This window comes from Eleutherodactylus coqui, chromosome 6 (genome assembly GCF_035609145.1).
Source record: "Eleutherodactylus coqui strain aEleCoq1 chromosome 6, aEleCoq1.hap1, whole genome shotgun sequence".
Taxonomy (NCBI): Eukaryota; Metazoa; Chordata; class Amphibia; order Anura; family Eleutherodactylidae; genus Eleutherodactylus; species Eleutherodactylus coqui.
Genome location: NC_089842.1, coordinates 205,102,058 through 205,122,822, shown reverse-complemented (window position 1 = coordinate 205,122,822; position 20,765 = coordinate 205,102,058). Strand labels below are relative to the sequence as shown.

At 46.1% G+C, this 20,765-nt stretch overlaps 1 protein-coding gene across 2 annotated transcripts in view; it reads left to right on the top strand.

The window, feature by feature from the left end:
- The window catches only part of ZFYVE19 (zinc finger FYVE-type containing 19), a 59,946-nt gene that overhangs the window by 8,910 nt on the left and 30,271 nt on the right, over positions 1 to 20,765 (top strand). Inside the window, exons 4-7 of one of the 2 annotated variants that reach the window (XM_066608648.1) lie at positions 5,759 to 5,919; positions 8,502 to 8,647; positions 11,342 to 11,450; positions 14,255 to 14,473. In XM_066608648.1, coding sequence (XP_066464745.1) covers positions 5,759 to 5,919; positions 8,502 to 8,647; positions 11,342 to 11,450; positions 14,255 to 14,473 — 635 coding nt within the window. Of the gene's footprint in view, positions 1 to 5,758; positions 5,920 to 8,501; positions 8,648 to 11,338; positions 11,451 to 14,254; positions 14,474 to 20,765 lie in introns of both variants that reach the window. The other variant, XM_066608647.1, reaches the window with a different exon arrangement.

Sequence of the window (20,765 nt, the reverse complement as noted above, 5' to 3'; positions counted from 1 at the left end):
TTCAGCAAGAACTGGGGAAAGGAACTTTGGCTCTTGAGATTAGTCATTGTCACAGGTCGTGGTACGTGGGCAATCATGCTTTTATTGCATGTCCAAGGCCTCATGTCCACAGGCGGGTCGGATTCCATCGGCAGGAGCCCACTGTGGAATCCCACCCTACCTGCGGCCAAGGACATTATTTTACCTGTTCCGGGTCTGTGCAGGTCTTCTGTGTCCTGGACAGATTTTCTTTCTTCTGCATGGTGGATGTGTTCGGCGCACATGCGCAGTAGGAGTTTTTCTTTTTCAAACTTCTGCTTTCTCGCGGGATCCGCGGCACTTCTGCAGTGACAGCTGGGGGGGTGTCGCGGATCGGACAGCTTCCATTGACTTCAATGGATGCCGTCAGCGTGGAACCGCAGAAAAATGGAGCATGCTGTGATTTTTGTTTTCCAGATCAAAAGGTCCACAAAACAAATCTGCATACTTAAATTATTTTGCGGGCGCCCATGATTCCATATGGGCGGCTTGATTTACGGATCCCCCACGTGGGTGTCCCATGCGGGTTCCGCAAATCAAACCCGCCCGTGCACAGTAGCCTGAATTATGATGAAATTCAGTAGTTGGAAAAAGCCCTGTGAACCTAATTATTTTTAATTGAGGCAGCTACATTATTCTGTCCATCCAACTCGGCCGAAATGAACGGAAGCCTGCTAAAACGCAACAGCCAATGTTTCTGCTCAGGGTTTCTTCTGTACACCGTTCTCAGCCATCCGGAATGGAAACCCTGAATGGGTTTCTAAGCACAATATGAAAATGGTTCCAGTCACCCCCCTTCTCTGCTGCTTTATGTTTTTTGACCTTGGCTACACTGCAACTTTGTCCCCGACTCAGATCAAGTGGTCAAAGATCGCAGTGCAGCCTGGCAACATCAAAAATTAATGGAAGATAATCGCTTTGCTGTGCGCACGTTACAGCAGCCCAATAATTGCAAGAAAGCCAGTGAGTGTTTGATTTTTATTGCAATCTTCAGGTTGTGGTCATGATGAGCTGTGAGCTGAAAGACAACCACGTTAACTTCTATTGCTTAGCGATTTTTGCCAGGCTACTCTGCAAATTTTGGCGAAAATCCTGTGTCTTGGCCAAAGTTATCATGTAACCCTAGCCCTAAGCTGCCCATACTCAAGGATTTTGATGCTAATTTCTAAGAGCGCATACATAGCAGAAAATGTGCAAAAACCTAAGGCTGGTCTCGCACAACTGGATTTGAACTGCACGCTCGCCGTCCGCACAGTAAAACGCAGACATTGAAAGGCATGTACAATTTGGGCAACCAAATTGCATATTCTGCAAGCAGAACAAAAATCCCAGCATGCACTATTTTGCTGAGGAATCTGTACGGACGGCCTTTTATTGAAGTCATGCTGTATGGGCTGCGGGTGCCAGTCATCGCTAAGCAACGGCATGGGTGGTATGAACCAAGAATAAAAAAACCCTGTACTACTATGACTGCCTGAGAGCCACCGCGACCATCTGCAATACAGGTACTTGCAGAACGCAGGGCCAAGCTCACAGACGGAATACACTGTGGGCCCCCCACATGCGGAATCCAATTGGTTCATGATGGCCTAGATGATATTTCCTGGGGTAAATTGTTGTGCTTGTTGCAGATGGCGATGATGTGCACTGCTGCATGATCTGTTGATACATTAGCTGTGTGAACACCAAGCTTTTTAATCAGAAATGATTAAGAAAATTATTATTAGAGATGAGCGAACCTACTCGTTTCGAGTAATTACTCGATCGAGCACCGCGATTTTCGAGTACTTCCGTACTCGGGTGAAAAGATTCGGGGGGCTGGTGGGGGACGTGGCGGAGCGGGGGGTAGCAGCAGGGAACAGAGGGGAGCCCTCTCTCCCTCTCCCCCCCACTCCCCGCTCCAACTCGACCACGGCGCCCCCCGAATCTTTTCGCCTGAGTATGGAAGTACTCGAAAATCGCGGTGCTCGGGCGAAAAAGGGGCGTGGCCGAGTATGCTCGCTCATCTCTAGTTATTATACATTTTTGTTTTTGCTCCAGTGCATTTAAAATCTGCAAACTTAACTTCATTTGTACTGTAACTTACCTACTTTTTGGCCTAGCTAGAGGATGATTTAAAAAAAGCCCCAGATCGCACTTTCTGACGTAGGAAGAAAACGTGGGACACCATTATGGAACAAAGAGTTCTCCACAGAGCTAGAATTTGATATTTCAGCATAGATGGGCTTTAAACAAATCTGTACCCTTCATCTATTTTATGGCCTCCTGTTTTCACATCAATTAATAGATTCACAATTGGAGACTGATTCAGCATATTAATATCGGTATAAACACATTACCAGGATGCACTTCTGTACTATCCATCGTCACCTTGTAAACGGTTAGGTAGGTGGTTCTTCTTGTATGGTAGCAAAATGATTTTAGTCTGATACCCACCAAAATTACTATTAGCATCCACACTGTCAGCACTGATTGGGCAATATCAGAGTGCCTTTTAGTCTCAGCCTCTTCTTTACTTAAAGGGGTTTTCCAGTTGTAACCTATCAGTGGCCTATGCTGATGATGACTATAGGTTACTATAGGATGATCAATCCCACTATATGTCATTAATAGTAAATCGGCGGGGTCTTCTTACTTCTGAGATCTGCTGTTTTCCTTGGCTGATTTCTGCGGGAAGTGGAGAGTTTCTTACTGTGTAGGCCAGAATTGGTATGACTGCAGCTGCAGTTGATGGCGGCTAGCAGGAATTGCAGTCAGTAGGTCAGGGAGCATGTTATCAGGTGGAGTACGGAGGGGTTTGGTTTAGGGTATGCCTCCCTGAGGAGGTACGTTTTGAGTGCACGCCTGAAGTTTAGTGTGTCAGTGATTGCCCAGATAGCCTTTGGTAGTGCGATCCAGAGGGCTAGTGCTGCTTTGGAGAAGTCTTGGAGGCAGGAATAGGAGGTTTGAATTAAAGGGGCGCTCAGTCTGGTTTCGTTAGCAGAGCAGACAGCCTAGGTTGGGTGATGGATTGAGATGAGGGAGGCAATATCGGGTGGCGCTGCGCTGTGGAGGGCTTGAGTTTGAGCTTGATGAAGGTAGTGAGTTTAAATTGAATTTGGGATTTAACAGGCAGCCAGTGCAGTGACCGGCACAGGGCAGAGGCGTCCGAGTAGCGGCTGGAGAGGAAGATGAGCCTGGCTGCCGCATTCCGGATGGATTGGAGGGGGTAGAGTCTGGCGCAGGGGAGGCCGATCAGCAACGAGTTGCAATAATCGAGGCGGGAGTGTTGAATGCTGCAGAGAGGTCGAAAGGAATCAGTAGGGAGTAATCGCCCCTCGATTTGGCTGTCAGGAGGTCGTTTGACACCCTTGTAAGGGCAGTTTCTGTCGAGTGTAGGGGTCGGAAGCCAGACTGTAGGGGGTCGAGAAGAGAGTTCTCTGACAGGTAGCTTACAAGGCGGGAGTAAAACAGGCGTTCTAATACTTTGGAGATGAAAGGGAGATTAGAGATAGATCGGTAGTTGGTAGCATCGGTCACGTCAAGAGTCGGCTTCCTTAGCAGTGGGGATTTTGATGTCATGTTTGAAAGAAGAGGTAAAGATGCTAGCGCAGGTGATTTATTACTTCTTCTTTACATGATACAACTTTAACTTGTATTTGTGGATTACACAGTGACTGTGTTCGCAGTCAATGACTCCTGGAAGTATTCTTGAGCCCACGCAGCGATTTCATTACAGAATCATGCCTGTTTTTAATGCAGTGACGCCTGAGGGCTGTATATCTCGCAGCGGGTGGACAGACCCAAACTGTACAGATCCCAGAGGTAAAACTCCCATGCAGTGATTCCAGCCATTTGGTACTACTTCTTAAGATGGGAATACACCTTCAAATAATACAGTGATGCGTAACTTAAGAGCCATTATGAAGATATTAGTTGCATTATCAGCAATTCCCTAATATAGTATTACTATCTTACTGTTTCATGGACCCCTGGGGCTGTGGGGGATCGTTCGTATGATGCAAACGTTAAATATAAACTTGAAAGGGAACCTGTCAGCATTTCCAAGCCTGTTAAACCGTCTACAGCTACAGATTACTGAAGTAGAGTTGGTTCCAAAACTCATCTGGTTACTTGCAAATCTTAGCTGACCGATTCGTTGGGTGGGCCAGACCTTCTCTGCTCCTTGATGTTCCAACCAGAACTCCACCCCTCTTTGATGTCTCCTACATCAGCAGACCTACTAATCAGAGATGCATCCTCCCGGCGGGATCCATGCAAGCGCATGTACAGATGACTTGGCTGAATCTGCGCCTACCAACGCATGTGCAAGATTTCGATCCTCCTGTGGACGATGTAGGAAATGTCATCCATGTTGCACAGTCAAAGAGATGGAGTTCTTAAAGGATCTCTGGGCAGCAGAGATGGTCCAGCCCTTCCAGTGGACCAGTCAGCTGAGACTTGCATGCAGCATTTTAAAAGGCAATTTCTTGATATCCATGGGATCTGTAACTGGATGAGATTTGGAAAGCTTCTCTACTCTACCTTGGAAGTGCTGACAGGTTCCCTTTAACTCCTTCCCTCCCCAGGACGTACCGGTACGTCCTGGGAGCCTGGTACTTCCCGCAACAGGACGTACCGGTACGGCATCGGGATAGCGCGAGATCATGACTGACCTCGCGCTATCCCGCAGCGGGAGCCGGCGGTCAGTCACAGCCGGAGTCCCGCTGCAACAGCGGGGGGGGGGGGGGGAGTGGACGACTCTGGCGTCCTGTATTGCCTATACCTATGATCGCTGTATAAGCGATAAGGCATGGCAGAGCGGTAGCTCTGCCATGCCTTATCACAGCGATCATAGGCACAGTGCTGCAAGTCCCTCAGAGGGACTCAAATTGTGTGTGTAAAAAAAAAAAAAAAAAAAAAAAAAAAAAAAAAAATTTAAAAAACACTTTTTTATGCTTTTTCTAATATTAGCATAAAAAAGGTAAAAAAAAATTAAAACCCCACATATTGGGTATTGACGCATCCGTAATGACGTGTACAAAAAGTTGAGCGCACTTTTTATTTTGTACGACAAAAAACGCTAAAAAAAAGAGGCAAAATGCTAATTTTTAGCATTTTGCCTCACAAAAAATGCAATAAAAGTGATAAAAAAAGCCGTACATTCCCCAAAATCGTACCAATAAGAACTACAGCTCGTCGCAAAAAATAAGCCATTATAGAGCTCCGTACATAGAAAAATAAAAAAGTTACAGAACTTTGAATGCAGCTATAGAGAAAAAAAAAGATTTCCAAAAAAAAGGATTTTTATTGCAAAAAAGTGTAAAAACCTAAAAAAAATAAGAATTTTGGTATTATTGTAACCGTACCGACCCGCAGAAAAAAGTTAGTGTGTGATTTATGCTGCATGATTAACGCTGTAAAAAAAATTTAAAAAATTCTATGTCAGAATTGATGCGTTTTCTCTCCGTTATCATAAAAAAAAAATTAAAGTTTTACGATATTGTCTATGTACCCAAAAGTAGCACCGATTAAAAACTACAGCTCGCCACGCAAAGAACAAGCCCTTATAGGGCCGCGTCGATGGAAAAATAAAAAAGTTATGGCTTTTGAAAAATGGAGATGGAAAAATACCAAAAATCGCTTGGTCCTCAACGCCAAAATAGGCCATGTCATTAAGGGGTTAAAGAGGCTCCAAAGCAGAGCTCGGGACTCTACATTCATATATTCCTGGTACTGTAAATGATTATCTTTGTTTCAGGAGAATGGCAGCCTTGGAAGCCAAACAAAGTCAGCATAAAGAGATACAAAGAAGTCAAGGGGAATTGCACATTGGAAACACTACTAGGTATCAGGGGTTATCGCCCGAAGACCAAGCTATTGCAGAACGATTGGCAAAACTGAAACAGGAAACAAAACCAAGTAAGTAGGTTTACAATACTGGATCTACAGTATATGCCTAGATCAATATTTGGTCAGTACAGGATATTGCCTTATAGGGTATCTACCACTCTAATAGCTGGCACTGTGGAGGATTATTCCATCTCTCACTTGCATAGCTTTTTTTCCAGGGAGCATTGCATAACCTCATGAGTATGGAAAATATGTAAATTTCAGTAATATGTACATAATTAAGGCCTCCTGCACACGGGTGTATTTGATTGCGTCCGGACTCCGCAGCAAATATAGCCCAGAGTATTCAACAGCAAAATGCCATTTCATCTCCACAAGTGGAAATTGACTGTGATTTTCCGCTCACAAAGAATAAATCGCGGCATGCTGCGTTTTTTGTTTTTTTTTGTGGAGGTTATGCACAGCTGGCTTCTATTGAAGTCATTGGAAGCCGTCTGTCCCGCGGTACTATCGGAGTGAGCACTTCGGAAGTATCGCAGGATACACATCCCCCACACACCCCAGAGTCGGCAGCTACTGCACATGCGCGACAAAGTGCCGGCCGACATCCACAGCGTGTGAAGAAGCGGCTGGACAGGTAAATTTGGGGGTCACCGGCCGGCTCCTGGTCAAACACCGCTGCGGGAATCCCGCATGCGGGGTCGAACCGCCCGCGTGCAGGAGGTCTAACCCTTTTTTTTTCTGCTAGGACAGTTTTCACACGCTTGACAAACACAAATAAAACCAGAAATAAGATATATTTTATTACACCCCAATACCCATCCTTTTTTTTTTTTTTGAAAGCATTGTAAAAATACCATCCAGCACTTTCCAAACATGGGTGCCTTCGTGCAATGTTTTGTGGGAAAAAAATGCTTAAAAATTCAGGTTTGTGGTGAAAAATGTGTCTCAGGCAGACCCAAAGACTTTCAAGGTGTCATAAAATGAAAGCTTAGGATTTGCAGGGGTCATACATGCCACTCATGCCAATGTCTACAGGCAGAAAGCTTGGCATATTTGCCAGAACGTATTCCAAAAATCTCCATGATCAAGATGCCAGTAAACATTTGTCTTTGAGTCAGCAAATGTCCTGATTAGTCACAGGAGCTGTTCGAGATGTGCAACTGGTTAACTTTTCACTACTTTGGTATTTAAAAAAAAAAAAAAAAAAAAAAAAGCCCCTCCAAATGTAAGTGGCAGAAAAGCATGAAGGAGCGAAGCATGTTCCATTTGCATGTTATCCCAGAGGAGCATGAATGGCCTATGATTCTCCTTATACACCTCCTAAGTGCTTAAAGGGGTTCTGACACAAATAATTTTTTTATGCTTTAGCAGCCATTGTTCCCTGGTCTGCCTAATGGACCCAGGGAACCCATGGGTTAATGGCTGCTAAAGCATAAAAATCTTATACTTACCTTGTCTCCTGTTGTTGTTGACATCGGGGGGTCATCTCCCGGCAGCATATTAGCACTTTCTGCTTAGGTTAAGCAGCCTGACTAGAGCCACCTGATTGGTGCACGCTGTGCAGTCACGTGGTGCCGAAGAGCCAATCAGGTGGCTCTAATCAGCAGCGCTGCTTAACCTAAGCAGAAAGTGCTAGTATGCCTCCCGGCAGGCAGTCTTCTTCCTCCAGCAGCCGCGCCGCTCCGTGATCGCGCGCATGCGCAGTGGAGAGGTGCTCTCTGACAGGAGTCAGGACGGGCCGCGTCTCCACTGCGCATGCTCAGCACTCCGGAGTTCAGCCAGGACGGACGGGCCGCCCACAGCAAGCACTGCTTGTGACGTGCTTGCTGTGGCGGTCCGTCCGTTGACCTCGGAAGTGCCTGACGGACGGACCAGAGCAGGAAGCGGTCTTTTTGACCGCTCCTGCTCTGCTTTAAAGGCACAGAAGAAGATGCCGGCTGGAGGGGACATGCCTGGCGATCGGGCCAGGCCAGGCAAGGTGAGTACAATTTTTTTTTTTTCATGTCAGAACCCCTTTAAGGAGAAACGGTACCCTTCCTAACCCATGTCTATAGGCCTTTCACTAGCCAAGCCAGAAACCTGCTGCACATTGATGATGAGAAATTGCCCCAAAACAGCTGTCTGTGTATGGTTATTCTGGCTTTGGCTTAATTCCCAGTCATTGTTATAATGCTTGTTTAAAAAGTCTGACATTGACTTGCAGAATTGCTGCCTTCCAATAGGTGGTGCTGTAGAGGTATTGTAGTGGTCTATTTCCCAGAGGAGCATGGATGGTCTTATAAGTCTTCTAAGTGCTCTCCCTAAGCAGAAATGATACCCTTCCAAACAAAGATTTTAAGAACAGCAAAAGAGGATTCCTGTGCGATGCACCACTGGTCAGACCTGCATAACACAATAGTGCACAAGTTTCCATGACTCAATCACATTGGAGTTCTTCAGAAGAATACTTGTGCACAGTAATCAGGATGGCTAGGTGTGATGATGGCGTGTGCATTGCTCCGTATAGACTGATCCTGCAGAGTGAGCATCCATCACGTTGCAATATTGAATAGACACAACTGGTGTGTTAAAATTAGATACTTTTCTAACTAGACGGCTTTGTAAATAGATATAATGGATATGTTTGTTCCTTTTTTTTTTCCCCATAGAAGCGATCCCTTCCACAGCTGAAATAGAGTCCAGGATACAGGCTTTACGTCAGGAAACACAAGCGCCTGCACCATCCTTGCAGGAGATGGAGGATCGGCTGGCTGTATTACAAGGGAGGGTTCCGCCAACTAAAGCAACCAAGATGGTAGTAATATTTTCTTATGGTGGCATATTGACAACATAATATCAGATTTAATGCTGCTCAGCTAATGGGTCACAAGTAACTTAAAGGGGTTGTCTCGCGGCAGCAAGTGGGGTTATACACTTCTGTATGGCCATATTAATGCACTTTGTAATGTACATCGTGCATTAAATATGAGCCATACAGAAGTTATTCACTTACCTGCTCCGTTGCTAGCGTCCCCGTCTCCATGGCTCCGTCTAATTTCGCTTTCGTCTGGCGTTTTTAGACGCGCTTGCGCTGTGCGGTCTTCTTCCTGGTGAATGGGGCCGCTCGTGCCGGAGAGCTGGTCATTGTAGCTCCGCCCGGTCACGTGTGCCGATTCCAGCCAATCAGGAGGCTGGAATCGGCAATGGACCGCACAGAGCCCACGGTGCACCATGGGAGAAGACCCGCGGTGCATCGTGGGTGAAGATCCCGGCGGCCATCTTGGTGAAGGAAGAAGTAGGAAGAAGGAAGACGTCGCAGAGCGGAGATTCAGGTAAGTAATATAATTTATTTTATTTTTTTTAACACATCCCTTGGGGTTGTCCTGCGCCGAACGGGGGGCATATGGAAAAAAAAAAAAAAAACGTTTCGGCGCGAGACAACCCCTTTAACTACCACACAGAAAAAGTACACTTGTTATTAGTCTGTGCCAATCATGTGAGACACAACGTACTGTCGTGCCCCCCCCCCCCCCCCCCCTCAAAATAATTGTCTTTTCAAGCTCTGAACTTCCTCTGTGTAAAGTATATCGTGCCCACTTCCCTTCTGATCAGGCACCATAATAATTTCGTGAATACCAAGCACAGTAAATATACGGCGCTTGGTCCTGGGCTTTAATCCCAGCCAGTAGTAAAAATACGTCACAAGATTAAAGCTCCTGCATCTAGCAGGACAGGTTCTCTGCTATCGGACACAGCTGAGGGCCCAAAGTAGAATGCAAACACGTTTTTTAACCGTCTCTGCCTTCTTCTTTACAAGCTACTTAGCACTCGCTGAGCGTTATGTAGAGAGTGCAGGGAGTAGCAGTGCCATTTCCTACATGGCAGCCGGTGACCCTCGGCATGTCAGAGTTGCAAGGTCTTGGCAGACTCATCAGCTCTACCAGTGATTACTGTTACTACAATAAAATAAAATGCAGTATGAATGTCCCCCAGAGGTGTTATATGACATCATGGGGGGAAATAGATGTTAAAAAGAAAAATTAGTCAAACTAAAAAAAAAGACCCATCGCTGACGGTTATCTAAACGGTCACCATATTTACAAGCAATCCACGATTATACGTATTGTATATCAGAACGTCCAAAACCAATTCCAGTACTTTAACGTAAATATAGTAATCACTAAAAAGTGTCTGGTAGTTTAGGACCGAAAAACTCAGGTCTTGAAGGGGTTAACTAATAAGAGGCCCTATATTTAAGGCCTCCTTCCCACGAACGGATTTCCGCCGCGTAATTCGCGGCAAAAATCCGCTGCGTTGCCCGCAGATATTAGGTTCTATTGAAGCTAATAGCTCAGGGCACACGGTGCGGAATTCCACCGCAGAATTCCGCACCGTGAAATCTCCCGTCCTCACCCGCGGCATGCTCTATTTGCCGCGGGTGTACGCGCTGACGGCTTCCATTGCAGTCAATGGAAGCTGTCCGTTCACGCTATCTCCCGCTGTAACACAGCGGAAGATAGCGTAAAAACGCTTTCCTGCCTATCGCCGCCGTGTCATATGACGCGGCCGGCGTGTCACGTGACGCGGCCGGCGTGTCACGTGACGCGGCCGGCGTGTCACGTGACGCGGCCGGCGTGTCACGTGACGCGGCCGGCGTGTCACGTGACGCGGCCGGCGTGTCACGTGACGCGGCCGGCGTGTCACGTGACGCGGCCGGCGTGTCATGTGACGCGGCGGCGGTGGGCGGGGAAACGTCATGTGGGACCCAGAACAGCGGATCCGCTGGTAAGTATGGTGTCTCTGGGGGGCGCCGTGACGGGCTTCGCCGCAGAATATTCCGCGGTGGAGCCCGTCACGCTCGTGTGCAGCCGGCCTAAAAGTGTTGTCCAGTTCAGATATTTACTGCCCATTGAATTATACCTGCAATTGCCGCCCATCTCTCCTAAACTATTGTCTCACCGCAAACTTTGTAGATGTGCAAGATCGACATCCTAGCAAAACCAGGCCACAATGGAGCCATTACAATTGGGCTGGAGTGTGCATAAATTGTAGTGCTTAGAAAAATTGTCTTTTTTTTTTTATTTTGTAGGCAGAGCAAAATGGAAAAAATCCCCGCACTCACAGATCCCGAAAGGCTTACAAATGACTTATTAGCCTTTAACAATTTTCTTTAACGGCTAATAAGTCATTTGTAAACCTTTCGGGATCCGTAAGCGCGGGGATTTTTTCAATTTTTCCTCTGCCTACTGAACTACAGTCCCAAGGAGGGCTGTATCCCTTAGACGACTCTCCAGTTATCCGGATCTGGAACCCAGGGTGGTCATTTAGGAGATGGTGGATATCGGGTGCCAGTGAGTCCCCACGTTCGGGAGTCCCACTGAGCACCAGGTGAGTTAACATAATATTCACCTGTGATTAATTGTCTTGAGATTATAAGGCGCTGAAACCAGAAATCTGTTCGTCTTTTTTTTTTTTTTTTAAATTTTTTTTTTGTTTCAATTTGTAGCAGCATCAACCACCTGACACCAGAAGTCAAATGCAAAAAGCTGATGACCTGCTAAGCCAACTGAAAGATGAAGTAGCCATAGATCAACAGTGTAACCCAGAGTCTCAACAACGTAAGTAAGAAGAGCGGGAATGTCCACATTAACTTGTAGGATCAAATAATCCAGAACACTTAATAATCCCACACTTTTTCCTAGCACAGAACTTCACAGAATATATGAAGGTCATCTGATTAAACAACATACTTATAGCAGCAAGGTTTTTATTATGAGTGTTTTCTTTTCCTAAAAAGTGAGTTTCCTCTTGGCCTAAATTCTGTACATTTTAATCCAGATTATTTGATACGCCAGATGAAAGAAAGTGTGTAATGTAACATTTCTTTAAAGTATCCATGGGGGATTCCGTCAGAGTTTGTGACAGCAAAATGAGAGCAGTCTGCATTCTGCTATTTTTGTCATGAAAAATACCAGGACCACAAACAAACCTCATTTTAAGTCTGTTGGGACTTGCCAGGATCCGTTTGAACATGGTTCCAGCATAGCTGTCATGGCCACTTAATAAACGTACTCTATGATGCTAGTGTGGACATAGCCTTGCAGGTTTACTTCCTTATTAAGGTCTACAGATAAATTGAGAATTCTCCTGGTTTTGGAGTACATATGACAGCCACAGTCTGAGAATAGTCATTCCTTAGAGGGGTTGTCTCGCGATAGCAAGTGGGGTTATACACTTCTGTATGGCCATATTAATGCACTTTGTAATATACATCGTGCATTAAATATTGGCCAAACAGAAGTGCCTTCAGCGCAAGCGCGTTTAATCCAGGGAGAAGGCAGCTTTGGTCGGCGCCATGGAGACGGGGACGCCAGCACCGGAGGGGGTAAGTGTATAACTTCTGTATGGCTCATATTTAATGCACGATGTATATTACAAAGTGCATTAATATGGCCATACAGAAGTGCTGAACCCCACTTGCTATCGCGGGACAACCCCTTTAAGTCCTATATTTGAGAGTAGTTCTAGTTATAAATGGAGAAAACACAAACAAAGTGAAAATTGACACAAAATATGTCAAGAAAGGAAGTTGCTTAACTCTTTATATGTAGATTTGGTTGTCACAATTTCACTTAGGCCGGCTGCACACAGCCGTGACGGGCTCCGCTGTGAAATTCCGCGGCGGAGCCCGTCACGGCGTCCCCCAGGAGATCCTATACTTACCTGCGGATCCGGCGTCCTCGCTCCCGCATGACGCTTCCCCGCCCACCTCCGTCATATAATGCGGCGGCGGCGGTGGGCGGGGAAGCGTTTTCACGCTATCTTCTGCTGTGCTACAGCGGAAGATAGCGTGAACGGACGGCTTCCATTGACTGCAATGGAAGCCGTCCGCGCGTACACCCGCAGCAAATAGAGCATGCTGCGGGTGAGGACAGGTGAATTCACGGTGCGGAATTCCGCGGTGGAATTCCGCACCGTGAGCACTGAGCTATTAGGCTCAATAGAACCTAATAGCTGCGGGCAACGCAGTGGATTTCCGCCGCGAATTACACGGCGGAAATCCGTTCGTGGGAAGGAGGCCTTACCATAGTGGAGTATAAACAAAATAATTGTCTGTAGGCTGACCAAGAAGTGTTCCCTTGCTAGTATCCTGGTGATCATCTATGATCTTCAGGAAAACTGACGGCCAGGGAGCGTATCCATTGCGTTTTTCACTATCCTGTGGGATTCCGTCTCGCGGTACATCAAAGGTGCTGAAAGAAACAGGACCATTCACTGTCATTAGTGAAAGGGACACCACTTTGGAATCCCCTTGATTGGGTTTCTTTTATATTTGGAGTATGGAATAACGTATTGCTACGTTATTCTATACTTCAAATATAACGGAAATGAATGGAAACCCTGTCAAAGGGACTCCAAAGTGGATGGTCTTGTTAGGGGGTTTTATCACACTGGTGTTTTTTGGTACCTTTAGATGGAATTCCACAGCGTAATGAAGAACACTCCCTCGGTGTTTAATATCCCTTAACACAGTGCCCATTTAAAATCAATGTTTTGTCTGTTTACTGTAAGACAGATCCTTCAGTGCATGAGATATTCATTGTAAGGCCTTATTCACATAGCTGTATTTTTGTTCTATGTCTTGTCTGTGTCTTCCACAGACATCGCACAGCCCCATTATAGCCTATGAGGCAATACACATGAGCGTTTTTTTTTGTTTGTTTAGTTTTTTCACACAGACTGATGTTCCATGTAAAAAAAAATCTCTTCATATTCTATTCTCATCCGTTTTCACTGCAATGTTCATGGTCACTGGGTGCAAGTCACAAAACAGCCGTGTCAATCCGGCCTAACCACTCTGCAATCTTACAAGCACCGGCCACTACATGGGAGGTCGGCAAGGAGACTTCCACTCTAAATACACAGAAGTCGGCGCGGAAACCTCTGCATCGACCTCCTTATAGTTGCCAGCTCTTGTAACTGCAGGCATGGCTGTCATTGATTTCAATGAAAGCCGTACCTGCAGATACAAGTGCCAGCCACTACACAGAGGTCGGCGTGGAGGCTTCCACGCCGACCTCTGCTATTGCGGCATTGACAGCATGCGCTCGCACAGCAGACCCTGGCCGATCAACTATTGATGATCTATTCTGATGGCATCTTGAAACTCTGCTCACACGAGCCAGAAATGATTTATGGCTGGTGGCGCAGCACTGATCAGACCGTTGCAGCCCTTTCATGCTGGCAATCAGTGGAGTTCCCTGTGTTTGAACCCCCTACTAATTATTTTATGTCTCTGCTATTTCAAATAACTATTGACGCGTCATAATGACTCTGGGATTCGGACAGGACTGTCTTAAAGGTTGTGCTTCAGAACAGTTATTTTTACTCTCCTGTATTGTATAATTTTGATTTTTTTTAGAATTTCCTTCTCAACCTGTAAACGACCTGAGTAAAACTGATAACGTCGATGGCTGGACCGGCCTTTGTACTGAACGAGATGCAACACAGCTGGAAAAGGAAAAAGACAAGATTTTGAGCGAAGCAGCAATAGAGCTACGGGATGAGAATACAAGGCAAGAGAAAATGCTAGAGATCGCAAAGAGGCTGGCAATATTACAAGGGAGAGATCCAGATAAAGGTATTTACTAATACTGAGATATGTGGTTCAATTTACTGCTACAATAAAAAAAAAAAAAATCTACACCCCGATAAAAACACAATTAAGAGTTAGTATCCATCCATTTTGTAGTGGATTGCTATGTATTACTGCAAATGGGAAGCTGGACCAATAGCTCTGCAGTGCCACCTATTGGAAGGCAGCATTCCTGTAAGTCAGTGTTAGACATTTTAAACAAGCCTTGTAACAATGACTGGAAATTGTGAGACAAAACCAGAATAACCATATACAGACAGCTGTGTTTGGGGTGTATTTTTACAGGACAATGTACAGCAGGTTTCTGGCTTGGCTGGTGAGAGGCCAATAGAGGTGGGTCTGGATGAGTATTGTTTCTCCTTGGGGAGCGCGTCTAAAAAGTATGAGGAGACTTGTAAGGCCATTCATGCTGCTCTGGGAAAAATGCAAACAGAAAGATGGAACAATGCTCCTCTACAGCGCCACCTATTGGAAGGCAACATTAACCCCTTGAGTGGCGGGTTTCTTAGCACCCTGTCAGACCCACCAGGGCAGGTTTTTTAAATGGTCTAATCCTTTAATTTCAACTAATTTTCCAGTCACGTATAAAGAGCCATAACTTTTTCATTTCTCCATTGACACGGCCATATGAGGGCTTGTTTTTTGGGGGGACAAGTTGTATTTTTTGATGGCATAATTTTTGGGTATATATCATGTATTGCATAACTTTTGTAAAAAATTTGTAGGGAGATTGGGGGAAAATTCAGCCATTTTGTTTTTTGGATTTCATTTTTACAGCGTTCAGCGTGCAGAATAAATAGTGTGATATCATTATTCTCTGAGTCACACGATTCCGGCAATACCAAGTTTATACAGTTTTTTTTTAATTTTATATATTTTGCTATTTTTGTACATTTAAAACATTTTTTTCTTCTTAAAGGTTTGCTTTTGTGTCGCCACATTCCAAGAGCCGTATTAATTATTACTTCCATTGCCAAAGCTCTAGAAGGGTTTGTTTTTTGCGGGATGAACTCTAGTCTTCATTTATCAAATTTTTTGGAACATATAAATTTTTTTTTTTTAAATTGTTTTATTGAAATGTAAACAGCATGCCAAATCAATAGCATTTTAGAATCACATATCAGTAGTGGAAATACAGTAAGTAAAACACATCAAGAAACAACTTGTCATCACAGCGAATAGTGACTCCTGCACAACCCAGAAGAAAGAGAAAAGAAGGAAAAAAGGGAGACACATATGGAAGGGACATGGCTTGACAGAAGTGAAACCACCCGGGTACCGGTCCGCAGCTCACCACAGGCCCTCCTCACAGAATGGTTCTCCGTTCCCAAATCTGTCCCCAGCTTCCTCTAATTACTGATATCCCCTTCGCAGGGTTGATATGGCAGAGGAAAGCAATCGTGGAGGGAATAGAGTAAGCGAGGAGTCACACCATCGGCCCCATACTTTCTGAAATTTATCTGGGCATTTGCGTGCCTTATAAACCAGGTTGTTGAGGGGAATAGTTGCGTTGGTGAGTTCTCTCCACAGCGTCAGAGAAGGGCCCTTCGGGTCCATATATATCAACGCGACTACCTTCCTAGCCAGGAACAGGACCTCTCGTAGAAAGATTCTGTCATGGTGTTGCCATTGCTCTTCATCAAGGATACCGAAAAGGCAGACCTCTGGGACAATGGGGACTGGGATGCTGAGGATGTCAGACAACAGTCTTTTGACGTCACCTCAGTACGACCGGATCAACGGACAGTCCCAGATCATATGCCAGAAATCAGCGACGGTACAGGTGCATCTGATACAGTGCGGTGATGGGTTCCTGCCCATTCTTTGCAGCCTCGCCGGGGTGAGGTAGCACTGATGCACTATGTATATAACTGGATCATTCTGTTATTTACTGAAGGGGAGACAAATAAAGGAGATTCTAATAAGTCTTGAAATGTGTCATCAGTTAGTGCTGGGATCAGGGATCTCCATTTGGTCAAGGAAGGGGGAATTGCCCGGGTGGTCTTTGATGTTATTAGGTGGGAATAAATTGTCGAAATAAGACCCAGGGGCCCCTGGGACAACAGAATTCCTATTAGAGGGTAGTGGTATATGTTACTGTTCGCGGGTGGAAATATCGTCTGCAGGGCGTGCCTAATTTGGAGGTACTTATAGAAATGCAATCGAGGTATTTAGTACTGGTTTTGCAGTTGCTCGAAAGATAGCAGTACATTGGAGTTGTAAAGGTCGCCCAGGCACATTATACCATGTTGTCCCCAAATCACAGTCAGCCAGTGGCCATAGCCCCCGCAGCCCAGGATTCCCCCACAACAGCACATATGCGACTATGTCAGAGAATCCGCCCGCCACCTTAGCCTGGTGCCAAACCTGTATCGCCAGTCTGTGTATGGGTAGCATCCTTCCTGTCACTGCAGCAGAGAACTCCAGCACCAGCCAAAGACTCCGTGTGTTAAGGACATGCGCCAAGTGGGCTTCAGAATTAGGTAGTGGGCTATCTCCCAGCCAGCATTTCAAGTGAATCAGTTGACTGGCTACGTAGTATAGACGCAGGTCTGGGAGTGCCGACCCGGCAGCTCTCTTGGGTCTCTGAAGGATAGAGATTTTGAGTTTTGGGCGGGAGTTTCCCCATATAAAAGAGGACATGAGGGAGTCTATGTTCCAAAAAAAACTTCCCGGATCAGGCGCTGGGACATGTTGTAGGATGTAGAGGCATTTGGGTAGAACAATAATTTTAATTAGGTTGATACGGCCCGCCACTGAAAATCGTAGGGATCCCCAAACACGAAACTTGGGCCTAAGCAAATCCACTAGGGGGAATACATTCAGGTCCAGTGCTCGGCCTATGGAGTTGGTGATCTGGATACCTAAATATTTGTAATCATTGGTTATTTGAAGACCGCAGAAGAGATCCATATGTTTCAGGGTGCTCTGCGCAGACACTGGCATTAGAGACTATTTGGCCCAGTTAATATGTAAACCTGAGTACGACCCAAATTTGTTAATGATATCCATGGCACGAGGCAGGGAGACCACCGGGTTAGACCTAAAAAGCATGAGCATATAATGCCACGTGTTCCTCTCTATCTCTCGCCACAATCCCATGGTACGTCGGGCTCGCTCGAAGTATGAGAGCCAGCGGCTCAACAGCTAGGGCGAAAAGGAGTGGGGAGAGGGGGCACCCCTGTCTCGTGCCCCTGTGTAAAGGGAAGTATGTGCAGCGGGTACCGTTGACTTAGACGGCGGCCAGGGGTGCTCTGTATATTAGAGGGACCCATTGGATAAATCTGTCTCCAAATCCGAATCTCTCCAAGACCTGAAACAGGAAGGGCCACTCGATAGTCGAAAGTTTGGTAGCATCTAGGGAGGCCAGTGCCCAATCCTTCCCCTAAGTTGACTCGATCTGCGTTACTACTTGGACCTGTGGTAGATTTTCTCTCGTAGATTTCCCGGGCATAAATCCGGTTTGGTCGGGGTGTATTATATCTAAGATTATGGTATTAAGTCGTCTGGCTAACATTTTAGTTAGGAGCTTATAATCTGAGTTTAAGAGGGAGATGGGCCTATATGATCCACAATCTAAAGCTTCTTTTCCTGGCTTAAGGAGAAGTATAATTGTAGCCTCTTAAAAGGAGGGGGCAGGGACCCACTATCATAAGCCGCATTATATGCTTCTAGTAGTTTAGGAAGGAGAATCTCTTGGTATTTTAGATATATCTGAATCGGTAGGCCATCGGGGCCCGGGGCCTTACTACTGGACATTTCTGCAAAGGCCTCTGTCAGTTCCATTATTGTGAATGGGGCGTCTAGCGAGGTCTGTTGGCCCTGGGTAAGCATCGGGAAATTGATATCCGAAAGGTAGTCCACGAGTTCTTTTTGGGTGACCTAGAATCCGGTAGCATATAGTTTATTGTAATAGCGTTGGAATCTCTCCCCTATCAGCTTCTTTTCATGTAGTATCTCTCCAGATTCAGATCTGATACAGAGTATCGACAGAGATGCTGAGATTTGGTGCACGAAGTGCGCTAATGGGCTACTGGATTGATTGCCCAGTTCATAGAATCGCTGCTTTACAAATAAGGATGCTCTCCGGGCTTTCTCTTGCAGGAGTATTAGATATTGTCTCCCCTGCCCCAGCCACTGTTCCCTGTACTCATCAGATGGGTCCGCCACGTAAGCTGCCTCTAGTCGCGTATACTGGGATGCCATCTCTTGCTCGATTGGGGACGAGTCCCTTTTAATATATGAAATAGTGGATTTTAAGGCACCCCGTAAAAAGGCCTTCATTGTCTCCCACATCACCGCTGGGTCAACATCTGGTAGGTTTACCTCTAGAAAGCCAGTGAGCTGATCGGGGATCCTGTCATTAGGGCCAAACAGGCTTAACCAGAATGGATGCACGCTCCAGTTATGCCTGTGGGCTCGTACGTCCGAAGTGGTGATATCAACGCGTATGGGGGAGTGATCTGAAACGCCGCTAGGGAGGTGTTCAATGTGGGTTATAGCTGTGCAGAGTCTGGTGTTCCCTAGACAGTAATCTATTCGGAAAAGTACGTTCCTGTTGGCGAAATGGCACGAGAACTCTTGCACTAACTGGTGCAGATCCCTCCAAGCATCGCTCCAACCCACTTCCTGCACAAATAGGAACAGGGGGAGGCCGGGCCACAGAAGCGCGCGATGCACCAAACCTGTCGATTTCAGGGTCTAGTACCGTATTTAGGTCTCCCATACATAGGATAGAAGCATTGGGATATTGGGTAGCGAATTGAGCCGCCTGGTGGAGAATTGCAATTTTGGCTGGCGGAGGGAGATAAACTCGTATGAGTACGTAAGGAAGAGATTCTATCCACGCCTGTATAAGGACGAATCTGCCCTCTGGGTCCCTGACAGTACGACCCGGCTCCTATCTAAGTCTTTTATAGATCAGAATTGATATTCCTCTGGAATAGGATGTATGAGTGGAGTGCAGGGAACATTGAACCTTCTGCAATAGTCTAGTTTTTTCCAGGATCAAGTGTCTCTCTTGGAGACATATTATATGCGGGTTATGGCCCCTAATATAAGAAAAAAAAATCATAGACCGCTTCCCTGGGGTTTCCATCCCCCGTACATTCCAGGAGAGTATAGTGATATAAGTCATTGACCCGGAGATTAATATTAATAGATTGGGGAATTTCCCATTTCGAAGTGAGCACGCCCTGCGTGTCGCTCCTGGTCAGGTTTTTTTGTTTCCCAATCCAGTACTGTGCCTCTTGATTATCTCTTAGGTTAGATCTAAACAATATGCTGTGAAAGTATCTCCATGTAATTTTGAATTTGAATTACTAATATTGAAGACTTGCTTAAGTAAAAACAACTTGGTAACCATTAACTTGAACACAAACTTACGTGTGGTAACGGGGGAGACTGTGCACCTAAAGTACGATGACTAATATGGGCACAGTCAAACCGATCAAGTCTGTTGTGTGAGCTCAAGGACCCCATCAACACAGGTACTCATTTTTTGACTGCCCAACAGGGGTCGAATATTTGTACTAAGGATAACTAGAGTATTACAAATGTTATGTAACTAATCCCGCCCTTCTCCAGACTATCAACAAGCAGGGCGAATAGGAGGCATGTGGGGAAGGTGGGGGAGGCAGGATGGGAAGGGATGCGAAACACAGAAGGGGGAGAATAAGCAAATAGAGATCATAGCCAGTCAAGCAACATAGTTCTCCCCCACATGGAGCTTGAACTAGTAATCAACACTGTCCTGACAAGTTATCTCATCGGGTATACCTGCCGTGAGTTTACTGGCATCTGGGTGATCTCGGCATGCGGTTAAGCCAGTCCTCAACCTCCTCCGGAGTAAAAAAGGAGGTGCGCTCGTTGTGGACCACGCGCAGCCTGGCTGGGTACACCTCTCTGTCGACATTTGACAGCCGCAAAGGTCGCTCTGGTTTTCTGAAGGGTAGCAGAGAAGTCCGGGAAAATAGAAATGTTAGTGTTCTGGTACTGGAGAATCTTCTTGCGTCTAGCCGCTTGAAGAACGGTGGCTCTGTCTTTACTGCTGAGGAGTCTTGCTAACATTGGTCTTGGAGGTGCACCTGGGGGTCGGGGGCGGGCTGGTACCCTATGGGCGCTCGATAGCGAGGGCTGTGGAGAAGTTGGCATTTGGCAGGAGCTCCTTTAGCCATGATTCCATGAACGAGCAGGGATCTTGACCCTCCAGCGCGTTCCAGCAAGCCCAGGATCCGCAGATTGTTTCTACGCAGCCTATTCTCCAGGTCATCTACGC